The 15,299-nt window shown below is 43.5% G+C and overlaps 1 protein-coding gene across 2 annotated transcripts in view; it reads right to left on the bottom strand.

Moving 5' to 3' along the window:
• Positions 1-14,418, bottom strand: part of TRIM67 (tripartite motif containing 67) — a 57,284-nt gene extending 42,866 nt beyond the window's left edge. The window contains exons 1-3 of one of the 2 annotated variants that reach the window (XM_037811077.1): positions 14,291-14,418; positions 13,654-14,170; positions 13,363-13,590 (exon numbers count right to left, since the gene is read on the bottom strand). In XM_037811077.1, coding sequence (XP_037667005.1) covers positions 13,363-13,590; positions 13,654-14,170; positions 14,291-14,418 — 873 coding nt within the window. Of the gene's footprint in view, positions 1-13,362 lie in introns of both variants that reach the window. The other variant, XM_037811070.1, reaches the window with a different exon arrangement.
• Between the last annotated feature and the right edge of the window lie 881 nt (positions 14,419-15,299).

The raw sequence follows: 15,299 nt of genomic DNA, 5'->3' as shown, positions 1-15,299 counted from the left end.
TCTGGAATCCATTTATCCAATCATCCTTTCACTGTTGTCTCTAGATCCAGCAGTTTTTCTCTAAGTTTCAGATGCTAAAGGATGGTAATTCAAGTTCCCTCATTTTTATTAATGTCATTTCCAATAATGCCGTCAACATTTTATCCAGTTTCCCAGAGATCTAAGAGTTATCTCAGACTCCTCTCACCCACCATATTAAATAAGTGATTTAATCTGACCTCTTTGCCCTTAATATCCCTTATAACTGCCCTCCCTTCCCCCTTCCTTCAATCACTGCATGGTTCTGAGCTTCATATTTCATTTCGTCTGTCCTCTGATTAGTTTCCCCACCTCCAGTCTGGACTCCTCAATCTATGTTCCACATGGTAACTGCTCTGATCTTTCTAAAAACAATATTGACCTTGTGTCTCCTCTGTTTAAAAATCCATCAGCGACTCTATCTTGCCTATTATTTAAGATTCAAGTGACATGAGGAGTCATATGACACCTTCGTGATCTGGCCTCTGCTCTCTCTCCACCCTCATCCACCACCTCACATGCACCATCCACACCAGCCAGGCCTGAGAACCTGCAAGTCTCCCCATGCAGTTTCTCTTTCTAGCCTCTTTCTTTTGAAAATGCTGTTCCCTCTGCCTAGAATTCCCCTTTCCCCTTGTCTCCCTGGGAGCATCTATTTCCTCTGGAAATTTTTCTTTGATTTTTTATAAGCGATTAAGCCCTTCCTTCTCTGTACTCTTGTACAGCCTGACCCACGTCACCATTAAACAGCACTTATAACACGGCTGTGATATATACCTACACATCTGATTCCTCTAGTTGACTAAGGTCCAGATGAGCAAGTTCCATGTTCTATTCATCTTTGTATCCACAGGGTCTGGAACTCATTAAAAGATCAATATAAATCTGTTGTACGAAGCATGACAGCCATTGTTGACTCTGTTCATGCCCTTCCCCTCCCATATTCCCTCCTCCCACTAGAGTTCACCTGAGTTGCAGTTCCTTTGTACTTAACAGTGTCCCAGCTCATGAGCCTCTCTTTTCTGTGCCTCAGGGCTCTCTCTGGCATAATGGGGGGCTCACACTGCCTCAGGCGGGTTCTCCGCCAGTGCTGAGTAGTTAACACTGGGGACACCTTCAACCTGTGGGGGATGACAGTCCGGAGATAAATGCCCCAGCCTCTAAAATGTGTTAAACTTGGTCTCTCAGTTGGTTCGCCTGTCATTTCTGTCTCACTTTCCTGCTTTGCCTTCTGAGATCACTTCCTAAATACACGATCTTCCTCTAAGTCCTTGTTCTGCTCTTGGGGAATCCCAAGTGTTGGGGATTGAGTCACGTCCTCCACAAAACAGATGCTCAAGTCCTAATCCCTGGTCCTGTGGGTGTGACCCCATTTGTAAATAGGACCTTTGAAGATGCTATTATTAGTTAAGGTGTGGGCTAATTTGTGAATAGGATCCTCAATTTGTGAGGCCAAATTTAATCAAGTTAAGCCTTAACCCATATGACTGGAGTCCTTATAAGCAAAGAAAATTTGGACACAGTCAGTTAGGAGAAGCCAGAAGTCAGTAGAAATTGGAGGGGGAGACACAAGACGAGGGGTATTGTTATATGACACAGGATTGCAGGGAAGCTGCAGGCTCCAGGAGAAAACAAGACTTGCCAATACCTTGATGTTGGCCTTTAGCCTCCAAAACCATGAAACAATAAATTCCAGTTGTTTAAGCCAATCCATTGTATGGCATTTGTCATAGCAACCTTAGCAAACTAGTACCCCAACCAAAGACAAAGCTTTAACACAATTCACTTAATGTGTTCATGGAAATGGTGTCATGTTTCTCAGTGTCCCTCTACTTCATGCAAAGTGAAGCTCAAACAGCATCTTCTCTTCAAACTCCTCACTACTGTTTTCCCCTTTGTCCTTCCAGATCTCTGGGCAAAATTAACTGTCTGGTTTTCTGTCTGTTCCCCTAACAGTTTAATCATACTACAAATATGGCACTTTTTCTACTTATTTATATTGGTTGTACACATATTAGGTTGGTTGTAAAATTATCCCTCTCCTCCAGTGGCCTCTACTGTGGCCTGTTTTATTTGTATCCACAGCACTTAGCGCAGCCCTTAGATTACACTAGGTGCCCAAAAAATGTTTATTCATTTATTCAATTGAATATTTCGATTGAATAATACAGAAATTTATGAGATGACTTATCTCCATCAAATGCCAGAGGAGACACAATATGACTCGAGTGAAAGCCACAATAATTGTACAGCTTTTAATTGTAAAGTCTTACTTGAGACCCACCGCAGACATCCCATCATCTCATGACACCCAACAAACTTCAAAGGAGCAAAAAACCTACAAACAGTGCAAATCCTGCCTGCTTTACCCAGGTGGCCCTAAGGCCTGTGGTACCCCAACTGAAACAAGATGTTTTGAGAAGTAGAGTTACCCCAATAAATTACCTATCGTGTACACAAGGCTCAAATCACAGAAATCACTTGAGCAACTGTTAGAACTTTGTTTTAATCCCTTTGTTGGAAGATAATTCTCCATGGGTTTCTTGCATTTCTGCATGTCTTGCAAGTGAGGAACTGATTGCTCTTTGTTCTGGACTCTTTCCAAGAATGTTTGAATAGACAACTACCTTGGATATAGAAATGGTGCCTCCTTCTGGAGCAAAGGGCTCCATGCTTACTATCCCATACAATAAAGACAATGTCTCCCTCCAGAGCAAAGGGAAGGCATGTCTTTTACACAATATTTGGATTCCCTAAGCTCAGGGTTCCTCTCCTGTAATGCAATCTACTGCATGTACAGGTGCCATCTGGTCCTTTTCACATTACCCTGTGGGGATTGGAACTCCTAGAACTAGAAGAGACATGCCAATGCTCGGCTACTGCTATTGCTGAGAGTAATACTCTGCCCTTCATCTTTGACCCATTAGTTTCATGTCTTTTTTCAGCATTCATGAAAGTGTCAGGCTAAGTTGATAACTTATAAGTAGGATAAAATCTTAGTTCCCTCACAATTCCTGAAGCCCCCCAGCAGGTTCTTCTTGCCTTCATTGTGTCTTGACTGCCTCCTTTGTGATTCTCCATATTGCAAATAAGCTACTGGTGTAAAACCCTGCTGGGTAGGTAGGCTAAGTAGAGGGCAAACGGCCATCAGTGGTATATGCAAATGGTTCAGTAAAGGAAACCAGTTTGAGAGGGAATAATTATAGCCTCCAAACAAGCCGATGTTTGCATGAAAAATACGAAATAGAAATAGGTCAAATGATTCTGCTGTCCAGAGCATGTCACATTAGAGTCTCTTTATTGTGTGGACTGGCAGGTAGCAGTAGCACGTCCCAATAACTGGGAAGGTCCTTATACCTTGATCTGAACATTTCCAAGTACCATTCTTTTTTTTTTTTTTTTTTTGTAACTATGACTGGGGTACTGCTCAGAAGAAGGGAATATTTTAATGCAATTTTCCACAGGATTTTAGTTCTTTGGTTTCATTCATGCAGAACATTTGTTTGCTTGTTCATTCTTCTATTTATTTCAAAAGGGATTTAAGGCAGCTTGCAAGAGTCTATAAAATTCAAGACAGCATAACTTAAAGAAAGAAAAACAAGGGTGGGGCATAAATGTTATTATTTATAACGTCTACTATAATTGGATCAAATATTTGGTTCTAAACATTTTAGCAGCCAAAGTGAAAAGTGAAACCTGATCGGTTACACAATCTAAAGTGTCCGTTAGCTTAAAAAGGAAAATATTTGCACCTCAGATATTGGTTTTGTTGAGGGAAGTGGCAGGAAAGCAGAAAATCCTACTGGGATACTTCTCCCTGACAGAACAAAAGCCTTATGGTGCTGGGGACAAGCAGCAAATCCTGTCACAGCAGAGTGGGATGAAGACCCCTTGTGTCTGGGGGAAGGAAAAGAAAAAAAATTCTCTCCCTGGAGTAGATGCCAAAAGCAGTTCCATTAGAGGTTTCCTACTGTTGGGAGAGGGACAAGACAATGAGAAAATTCTGAGGAAAGATGAAGAGGGCCTCCTTAATAGATTTGACACGACTGAGGAAAGAATCAGTGAACTTGAAGAAAAGTCAAGAGACATTACCCAATGTATAACACAAAGAAACAAAAAGAGCGATTAAAAACAAAACAAAGCAAAATAAAACAAAAGAAGAAGAAGAACAGAGCACTCAAGAACTATGAGACAATATAAAATAATCTAACATGAATAATTGGAATCTCAGAGGATGGTGAGAGAACAGAGCATAATAATCTGGAGAAATAAAATATAAGAATTTTCCAAAAATAATAAAAGCCATCATACCACAAGTCCAAAAAGCTCAGAGAACCTCAGTCAGGATATGAAGACACAATTTTCTCTCCATTTCTACTGCCTCTCTCCCAGTTCAATTTCCCATATTTCTAGCCCAGGCTCCTACAACAGCCTCTACTTGGACTTTCTGCCTCCACTCTTGTCCCCCTACCATCCATTTTCTAAACAGCAGTCAAAGTGATCTTTTAAAAATAAATTCCACTCCCCCGTTTAAAGCTCTCCAATGGTTTCCCCTTGTGTTTACTATAAAATCCAATCTGTTCACTGTGGTCTGCCAAGTCCCAAGTCCTCTGATCCTTGCCAGTGTCTCTGCTCTCATCTCATGTCACTCTTTCATTACCTTACCAAAACACTGGTCTATTTCTGTCCCTCCAACACATCAAGCTTCTCTGTACCTCTGGTTCTTGGTTCTTGCTTTCCCTTTGAAATACACTGCCTTCAGAACTGTGCAAGGCTGGCTCCTTCTCAGCCAGTCTGTAAGACCTACCTCAAATATGTGCTCCTCAGAAAGGCTTTCTTCCAACCTTCCCATCCCAATAAGTCCATGCAGGTATCTTTATCATATTATTTTTACTCCCTTCTTAGCACCTATCATGATTAGAAAACACCCACTTTGTTTGTTTGCTTGCTTATTTTCTTTGTCTTGTGACTAGATTGATGCTCTTTGAGGACAGAGAACGTGCCCATCTGAGGCCTTAATACTAGAATGTTGCACAATGTACTATAGGCATTCAAGACTTAATTGTGGATTGATGAAATAATTATGTGAATTGAAGAATAAATACTCATTAGAGATGCAAGCTTAGGAAAAGGTCAAGACTGGTCAAGAGGCATCTTCAGCTTTTAAATTGTCTATAGTAAGTGCTAAAATTTACTTTTAGTTTTATGTGTACACAGCTCAGCTGATAAGCAAAGCCAACCACATAGCAACAAATAATTTGTTGAGTGATGGTAAGCCACAATTGTGTATTTTAGGATTGTCCTTTTTGATTTTTTCATGTTTCAATGGTTTCCTGGTTTTATAGTTACCATCCAGAATCAAGTACAAGTATTTACCTAGATTTCCTAACACAACCTTGACCTTTTTTTTTTTTTTTTTTTTAAACTGTGCAACTGTCTGGACAGACTTTTTTAGATGATGAGTAGCCAAGGTCCAATCCCTCCTCTGGAGCAACTGCTGACAGGTGTCAACATTCCTGTCTGATACACCTGTCACTTAGATCCCATCCATATTCCTGAATTCCATGGCCCCACTTCACTTGCCCTGTCTTTTTTTTTTTAATATTCATTTTATTGAGATATATTCACATACCACAGTCATAAAAAACAAATCGTACATTCGATTGTTCACAGTACCAGTACATAGTTGTACATTCATCACCAAAATCAATCCCCAACACCCTCATTACCACACACACAAAAATAACCAGAATAATAATTAAAGTGAAAAAGAGCAACTAAAGTAAAAAAGAACACTGGGCACCCTTGTCTGTTTGTTTGTTTCTTTGCCCCACCTTTCCACTCATCCATCCACAAACTAGACAAAGGGGAATGTGATCCCCATGGCCCCCCCAATCCCACTGTCTCCCCTCATAAGCCACATTTTTATACAATTGTCTTCAAGATTCATGGATTCTGGGTTGTAGTTTCATAGTTTCGGGTATCTACCACCAGCTACCCCAATTCTTTAGAACCTAAAAAGGGTTGTCTATATTGTGCATAAGAGTGCCCACCAGAGTGACCTCTCAGCTCCTTTTGGAATCTCTCTTCCACTGAAGCTTATTTCATTTCCTTTCACATCCCCCTTTTGGTCAAGAAGATGTTCTCCATCCCACGATGCCGGGTCTACATTCCTCCCCGGGAATCATATTCCACGTTGCCAGGGAGATTCACTACCCTGGGTGTCTGATCCCACGTAGTGGGGAGGACTTGCCCTGTCTTTGCAGATCCTTCCTTATTCTCTTTTCCCTTCAAACTACTTCATCTGTCTGTAGCTCTCACGTTAAATAAAGAGGCAGTGCTCTCTGGTCTCTTAGATCCCCTTCAGCCCTCAAAGTCTTTTGAACTATTCATTGTAGTGTGATTTATTTTCCCTCCTTTTATTTCCTTTTCTTGCTGCCTCATTCCAGCTGGATGAGAGAGAGGTTGTGCCTCTTATTCATTCCCATTTTTTAGACTAGGTGGTGGCTAACACTTTATTTCTTCAATTCATTAGTCCTCTTCAGGTGATGCTGTATGCATCTGTTTTTCTACAGATACACACCTAGAACTCTGTTACTTTTTTTTTGGTTAATCAACACGCACACTGAGGGAAGATAAAGGGTCATGTGTTATGAAATCATGTCACAACCTTCTGTGTAACTTTAGCCAGCCCCTGTACCTCAAGTTTTTCCCATCTGCAAAATAAGGAGGTTGGAATTTATAATCTCTGTTAGGCAACAGCCTACCTCAGTAAATAAAAATAAAATGTCCCTCACTGTTTTTGCTGTAAAGCGCTCTTCAAAAGGAAATTCCAGATAAGGAGGGGTAGACATTCAAGAGCCATTTCCCTCTGTTTCTGCCTGGATTTTCTCTTACCCCTTTAGGTTCTCAGGGTTTGATTGTCTCAACCTCTAACAAGACCTGAATGGGACCTTTAAAACCAACTACAGAGTGGATAAAGCAGTCTCCCTGTTTCTTCATAGAACAAACTAAGACCCAAAGTAAAAGGAAATCCAGTGATACAAGTAGCAAATATATTTCTTTTTACTTCCAGGAGAGCTGCAAAGAGTTTTTTGTCTGAAATTCCCTTGTCCTGAGTTCTCCAGGCTCTGAGGCTCTGGCCTCAATGGATCGGTAGAGCTTTGTAGACATTTCCTCCCTTTAGAGACTCCTGCCAATCTCTGGACCAGGAATGTGAGCACTATTCTGTCTCCCAGTGCCTCGAGTTTGCTTGATCTAAAGGTTAAGCCCAGAGCAATTGCATAAGACTGTCCGGTTTGAACCCCTCTGACCCCCTTGAGTCCACTTACTCAGTATCAGTTTCAGAGCTGAGGGGACATGCCTATTTCGCAGATGATTTGTACAGTGAGAGTGATGGGCACACAAGCCTGGGGCCCAAAAAACAGTCTCAGCAGGGTTCCTCAGACTTTAACGTGCATACAAGTCACCTAAGGATCTTGCCAAAATATAATTCCTGATTTAGTAGGACAGTCGTGGGTCTGAGTCTACTATTTTGACAACCTCCCAGGTGCTGCTGTTGCTACTGGTCAGCAGACCACATTTTCAGTAGCAAGGTCTTAGTCTAGAGGTCAGCAATTTTTTTTTTTTTCTGTAAAAAGCCACATAGTAAATATTTTTGGCTATGTGGGCAATGCAATCTCAGTTGCAGGTATTCAACTCTTCTGAGAGTGGTTGTAGCTGACAACAGCACTGGCAATATGTAAAGGAAGGTGTTCCAATAAAACTTTACTTATGAAAACACATGGTGGGCCATAGTTTGCTTACCTTTGTCCTAGTCTATCTCAGAGATTAAGAGTTCCTTTCCATCTAGGATGCTCTATGTTGCTGACATCCAGAGGTAAGACCCCATCACCGTGAATGTCTAACAACATAAAAGCCTTCACACTGTAGGCTAAACATATAACAATACCTTAGCCATATAGTGACTACCACAGCATACATTATGAAACAAATTCATAAATAATAAGAGGAAGGTTGTTCTTTCACAATCTTTACTGTCTTCTTCAATTCTAAACCCCTATGTCTCTATAAACAGTCTTCAAAGAGAAAGATAAATGAAATTCAAGCACATAGATCCTTGACTTCTCTTCCCAAACCAACTTTTTGTTTTCCAGAAGGGTAGACTGATAAAGAAAGCATGTATTTCAGAGGTTATAGTATAAGGGTTCTAATTGTTATTACTGAATTACTGTTGTACTTGGATATAGATCCAAGCATGGAGCAGGGCTATAGGCAAGTTGGCTTGGGAGAACGTGGTAGTGTTGATATAGAGGGTGGTTTGGGAATGCTTCAGAGCCTCTTACTATCAGAGGTGACTCATCTTCCCAGGAATCTAAGCAGATTTCCCATCGGTTCTTAGCCAGTCTGGAGAAGATGGAACAGAAGTCAGTCTGGGCACTCTGCTTCCCAGAACTTCAGTGTAGATGAAAGATTTATCTCCTCAAATATCCAGGCGTTCACTCAGCGTATGAATATTTCCATGCCACAAGCTCTGAGGGTCCTGACAGATTTCTGTTCAGCAATACTCTGCTTAGCATTGGCAGGGAGTGTACAGCAATCAGCCGTAGACTAGATCAAGATTTTTGTCAAGCACTTCTCTCTCTACCCTAACTCTCTTTTTCCTCACTCAGCCCCACCCAAAAATTCCTTAGGTAGGCACTGAAGGCTTTGTCTTTTCAAGGTCCTAAATTAAAATCCAAGAGGGATATTCGGGAAATAGCTGGGCATGTGAAACTAATACTTGAGGGAAGGCAGATCCCTAACTAGTAGTTGAAAATATGAAAGTCCTGTGATCCTCTTTTTAAAATTTGCCCTAACAATAATATAATGAAAGTAGTGAAAAAAATACTAGAAATAAAATGAGTCACCTTATTATTTCTCCCAGTAGTTCCTGTCCACATGAATTTTTATTATTTATGTAATTTTACTGTTGGAGAATAGATAGATGTAAACTTTATGTAAGGAAATCTAGCAATATTAATCAGATGTCTTAAAGTCAAGTCTCCTTTGACACAGCAATTCCATGTCTAGAAATTTGTTCATGTCTAGATATAACTTCAGTATGGGCATAGATTTAACTAGAAAAATGTTTATAACAGCTAAAGATTGATAACAACATAAATTCCACCCTCAGGGTGTTGATTAAATAAAATAATAAATAATAATAAATACTACAATGGAATGACATGCAGCCATCAAAAATGATAAGAAAGATAGTTATACTGTTATACTGTTAAAGAAAAAAAGACTGTTGCAAAATAAATGTAAAATATAATCTAGAAGATAAAACTACTTAAAAATATTAAAAATGTTTTTCTTTGTAAATTAGAGGATATTTAATTTCTACATCTGTAATTTATAATTTTCAACAATTAATATTTATTATGACTGTAATAAAGAACCACAAATATTAAAATAGGTGTATTTATGACCATAGTAAAGCTATGATGACATGTCCTACCTTTATCCCTTATGTTTTATCTCTTTTAGTGGAGGAGATCTTTTTTCTGAGGCTTTAAGGGCTAAAAAACTTTCCTGATTCCATTTCAAAATACATAGGAAGAATGCCAGGTCAAGAGCCCTTGGCAAAGCCTCCAGATAAGGGAGAGAGCTGAAGTTCTGCCTTTCCTGAGTCTTCCGAGCCACACTATCTCCTTTGCTCCTGTGAGGTACTTGACTCATTGGGAACAGTAATCTTGGGGTACCAAGGAGATTTTTTTCCTTAATACTCTTTAATGCTGAGTGACTATCAATGAACTTCTGGAGAAGGGCTTATCCAGCCTTCCATAACCTCAGTTCAGGAATCATCATGTACTCATTTTAATACAAGGTCAATCATCTGCGTTGACCAGGATTTATAGGAGATCGTTGACATTCATGACCTGGACCAGGATTTATAGGAGATTGTTGACATTCATGACATGTCACACTAGAAAAGAGGTAGGACACCCAGTGACCCTTTCCCTTTGATTTAAAGGAAAATGGCACTTCATAATCATTAGGCAAAAAACCCAAAAGCTCTCATGGAAAGTTGCCCTGTTCCTCCCCGGTCCTATCTTTTACAACATTTAGTTTCTTCACATGAGAAGTTCTTTGAAATGGTTAACCCTCTCTCAGGAGAATCTTATAAGAAAATGCTTTAGCCAAGCCCTAAAGGTTTTTACACTGTTTTTAAAAGGTAATAATCAATCTTGTTTTAAAATAGATTTAAGTGTCATACATAAGCCTCTTTATATAAGAATCACGAATCAGATGACAAACTCCAGTCACACCAGAAAGGAATTAAAGCAAGTCTTTGATGAAGGCTTCTCTAGTCAGGGGGATGTTAGGAATATGTTCATGTCCCATTTCTAGTTCTGGGAGCACAATGAGGCTTTGTCATGGCTTCTTCTGGGATTGTTAGATGATTAAAAAAAAAAAAAAATCCAGAAACTTTCAAGTTTTACTAAAGAACTTAAACTGCCACAGTGGGAATCTGAAATTCAGTGTTCTCATTGTTTTTTCAAAAGTAGCCATCCTCAGAGCACACAGTGGTGGTCTAGTCCTCTGCCCACAAAGCAAGACCATGTGTTTCACCAGGGGTCCTGTGTTTGCCTTTTTCTTTTGATCCCCATGCCCTAGTTGAGATGCTCCTAATAAGCACCTCAATAATTTCCCTTCCTATAGAAAAACAACAGCACTTGCTGAAAGAGAACAGCAGAGCTTTCTGCTCATTCTCAAAAAAATACAGGTTTTCATGAAAGTGTCTTTAACATTCCTTCTGGATTAGGGGGATGCCTTAGTTCCTTGAAGCAGTGATTCTAGACATAAAACTGAGACACTAGATTCCGCATAGCCATGTTTCACACAAGTTGTAATAGGTTACAGTGCTCTGCTCTATTGAACAGATATGAGTTCATAGCTCTGCAATTTTGTTTCAGGGAAGAAATTTTGTCAGACTGTTGTTGATACCAAACCAATGATGATCGGTGATTTCCCCTCATTGAAACCATGGCCTATTATCCAATTCACTTTTCCATATAAGAGGCTTAATGTCTCTGAAGCTTGCAAACTCTCATCTCAACTCATTTTGGTTTCCAGTCTTCAATAATGATGAAGATTTGAATGGCAAAACCCAGAAGTAATTCTAGCCTTTTAACAGCTCATGAAATCTGAATGTTATATTTAGAACCTATACTTTTTTTTGTCTCTGTAACTGATCATAGCCTCTTTGCAAATGATTTCTTTGTTTGTAAAATGATGCCTCTTCACTTGACAGATGAAACAAGTAAGGCAGTTATTATTACTATGAGGCAATAGGCAACAAAATATCACATGAATGATAACTATTTCAAGGCAAATATTCACATTCAACTCAAAGCTATTTTAGGACTCTGGCATAAACAATATCAAAAGTTACCAGCTTATAGTTTCTCTAGATAACCAAGTCAATGAACTAAAAAAGCACTCTTTACTACTACCCTGTAGCCATCTGCATGTCTAGCAGTTTCAAGTATTAGGACTCTAAAAATAATAACATTTATTGGTCACTATAGGTCAGGTACTGTGCTAAAGGCCACACATATAGTAGTATCATACTTAGTCCTTATAACAGGGTCTGAGTTAGATACTACTACTCATGGATTTAAAATCTGTGCCTAAACACATACAGCTAGTAAATTGCAAACCCTGAGGTGTAGATCTGGGTCTGTGTAACTGTAGGGCAGGGCTTCTCATGAGGCTCTATTGGCATTTGGGGCTGGATAATTCTTTTGGGGGGCTTTCCTGTGCACTGTAGGATGTTTAGCAGCATCCCTGGCCTCTATCCATTAGATGCCAGTAGCTCCCCCAATTAGAGATTGACAGATGCCAGTAGCACCCCAAACTAGGGTATGACAACCAAAAATGTCTTCAGACACTACCAAATGCACTATCCCTCCCCCTCCCCTGCCCTGGAGAGGGATGACAAAATCATGTCCAGTTGAGAACCACAGCTGTAGACCTAGGGATGAGACTCAAGCTGGGCCTTCTTTGGATTCCTAAAGTGTTTCTCGTGTGTTTTATTTTCTAGTGTTTATTTTAAAATGTTAAATTGCAACAATCACATATTCTCATTGTAGCTGCCAAAACTATATATAGGTAAATATATGCTCCCTTTTTTGCCCATTTCCAGTTGGATGATATAGGATTGCCTTGGCCAAAATGCTTCATTTTTCTGAGTCTTTTGTTCTCAATCACAAATACATATTTCTGGTTGGGCAATTTGGAAAACTTTTGCCTCTTTGGAGAGTGAGAGTTTACAAGAAAGAGGCCACTGAATGATAGGTGTCCAAATTCATAAATGCAGTTTGAACAAGGGACACTTAACTCTTTCAGGCCTGGCTCATTGATCTCTGGTGGCAGTGAGGTCTGTTGCTCAGCTTAGGCTTTTGGATGGGAAATCAAAGGTGAATGTTAGAAGAACTGATCCTATTTTTGCCAAGGGGCCCAAGCATGGATGACTTCTTTCTTTCTCCCAGTTTCAGATACTGAGCACAACATTGTCAGCCACAATTTCTTGAGACTTGCCTTTAGAGACTGTTCCATCCCACATCAGGAGGTGGCACACGCCACCCCATCCCCACCTCGGGAAGGTCCCTAGGAGGAACACATGTGAGCAGCCTGCTGATGTAGGTGTGTGTGATTGTCTTACTAAGTGCTTACTCTGCACATGCCATCACACTCTCACTGCCCCAGAGTGGCAAAGTCACTGGGTAGGAAGTCTCTGGGGAAAATGAAGCATCCTTCTTAAAAGGACACAAACCCAAATTCTCAACAGGACTTCCTTTCTCTGAGAGGGTTAACCAAGAGCAGGAAGGGCAGGCAGGTGTTAACACTTTATTTATTTATTTATTTATTTATTTATTTATTTATTATTTATTTATTTATCTTAATCTTTTCAGAGGGAAGAAGGAGGTCCTGAATGCTTTGAGTCAGGAGAGGCTATCAGGGTAACTTATTAGTCAGAGTTTAGGACCTGAATGAGTCCAGCTTCTGCATTTTGGGGGCCCTTTGTGTAAATTCTTAAAATCTCAGGTGGGAGGAGACATAAGTTATCTTTCCATCCTCCTACTATCCCATCACCCAGCTCAGAGTAACTGGCATTCATTAAGTGTTTGTCAAACGACTGACATGAATGATTGAATGAATGAATGAAGTAATTACTGCTCAATCCTCTGGTCTTTCCTCTTTCAACTATCCAAATAGGAGACCAAGAACCCTTTTCCCTTGCACCCTCTTCCTTTGCATGCCACACTTTCCACACCCTGCCAGCCCGGCTCTCACCTTGTGCAGTTTCCACATAGCTCCCAGAGGCTTCACCTCGTGCTTGCCGTGCCGAGCCTCATCCAGGCACTGGTAGCAAACAGGAGTTCGGCAGCTCACACAGTACATGCTATAGTTCTCCATTTCGTGTTCCGGGCATGTAGGGAACTTGCGTGCGGCACTGCCCCCTGTGGCTCCCGCCCCAGCACCTCCCGGGCTTTTGCTGCCGCCACCGCCGCTGGAGGCGCTCTGGGCTGCGCCGGGGGGCACAGAAGCAGCCTCTGCGGACGCCGGCGGCGGCGGCGGCTGCACCAGACGATGCTTAGCGAAGGGTCCCCGGGATGGATGGCACTTGAGCTGGCAGGCAGCGCAGTACAGCACGTCGCACTGCTCGCAGAGCGTGGCGGCCGGCTCCGGCGGGGTGCGGTCGCACAACTGGCATATGGCCACTGCCGCAGCTGAGAACGCCCCCGCCGAGGCTCCGCGACCCTGCTGGTACCGCTGCACGATGGCCTCGAGCAGCCGGTTGCGCTGGAAGCCGCGCAGGCCGCGGTGGTCCAGGGAGGCGCTGCGGTGGCACTGCGGGCACGTGATGGAGCTTGAGGACGAGGACAGAGAAGAGCAGGCGGCGCCCCGGGCAGCGGCGGCTGAAGAGCCGGGTGGCGCGGGCACCATGGGCAGCACGCGAACCCCGTTGGGGGACTTGAGGCTTGGGGTGTAAGAGCCATAGCCGCTGTCTGTCTCGCTGTACAAGCTCAGCTTGTCCGCGTGGTCCCCGCCGCCTCCTGCACCGCCGCCAGGGCCACTGCCGCTAAGGCCGCCAGCAGCGCTCGCGACTCCACCGCTGCATGCAGAGCCAGCCGCCGCATCGTAGTCCGAAGGGGGCGCGGCGGCGGCTCCAGCGGCCAGCCCCGAGCCCCGGGAGTGCAGAAGCGGCTGGGGCAGGTGCTGCTCGCCGTCTGGGGTCTGAACCGCTATGGTGCGAGCACAAGGCAGGCAGACGTTGTGAGAACAGGGCAGGATGATGGGTTCCCGAAACAGGGAGCCACACACTGGGCACTTCAGCTCCTCCTCCATCGCGACGCTGGCAGCCCGAGCTGCTCAGGAGCGGGTGGGAATGGCCGAAGCTCCGGAGACGGTCGGAGGAGGACAAGCGTGGTTAGCACCGGTGAGCCAGAAGACGGTGGGCATCACATAGGCATGACTGCTTTACTACCGGAGGGCACGCCCCTCTCTCTCTGTCGTGTGGCCACCGCCCTAAGATGACTGGGGGCAAGGAAGGGAGGGGGCTCCTCACCTCCTGCCCGAGAGGTTTCTGCACCCCCAGGCTTCAACCTGAGGCCAGAGTCCGGAGCGGGTCCCACCTCACTGCCCTCGCGGTGGCTTGGCGATGCGCTGTATGTGATGAATCAGCACTAGCGCCGCCGCCGACTGCAGCGCGCTCCTCCTCTCCACATCAGGACCAGCGGCCGGGCTGCCGTTTTCTAGCTCTCTTGTTTCAATCCCTTGCCTCCAGTGGGCAGCTACCCAGGAGCTCCCTTCCTCCTCCTTCCCTCCTCCCCCTGCCAGCCCCCAATCGGGGCGATCTGTAGGTGAGCAGGCAGGTGATCAAGCTGCTCGACCGTGGGGCTGTATTAAGCACCACGAGGCACTGGACAGCGCCCGGTTGCGAAAGGTGGAACCCCAAGTTCCAGGCGGTGCAGAACCAGGCGGCCGCTATCTGCCCAGATGCTGAGGCCTCTGGCACATCGGCGTGGTACCGGCAGGTCCAGAGAGTGCGGCTGGCTTCTCTCCACCGCTGCTGCGGACGCGGAGACGACGGCGCTGGGGCTTTCTCCCGGTGGCGGGAATTGACTTGTTCCCCTGGTTCGCAGCTGCTGTTTCTGCAGCGCCTCTGACCTTGGTCTTGCGACGATGCGGCCAGCGGGCGGAGGGCGAGAGCCTGGCTGGTTCGGGAA

This window comes from Choloepus didactylus, chromosome 2 (genome assembly GCF_015220235.1).
Source record: "Choloepus didactylus isolate mChoDid1 chromosome 2, mChoDid1.pri, whole genome shotgun sequence".
NCBI lineage: Eukaryota > Metazoa > Chordata > Mammalia > Pilosa > Megalonychidae > Choloepus > Choloepus didactylus.
This window is presented reverse-complemented; position numbering and strand designations above follow the sequence as displayed.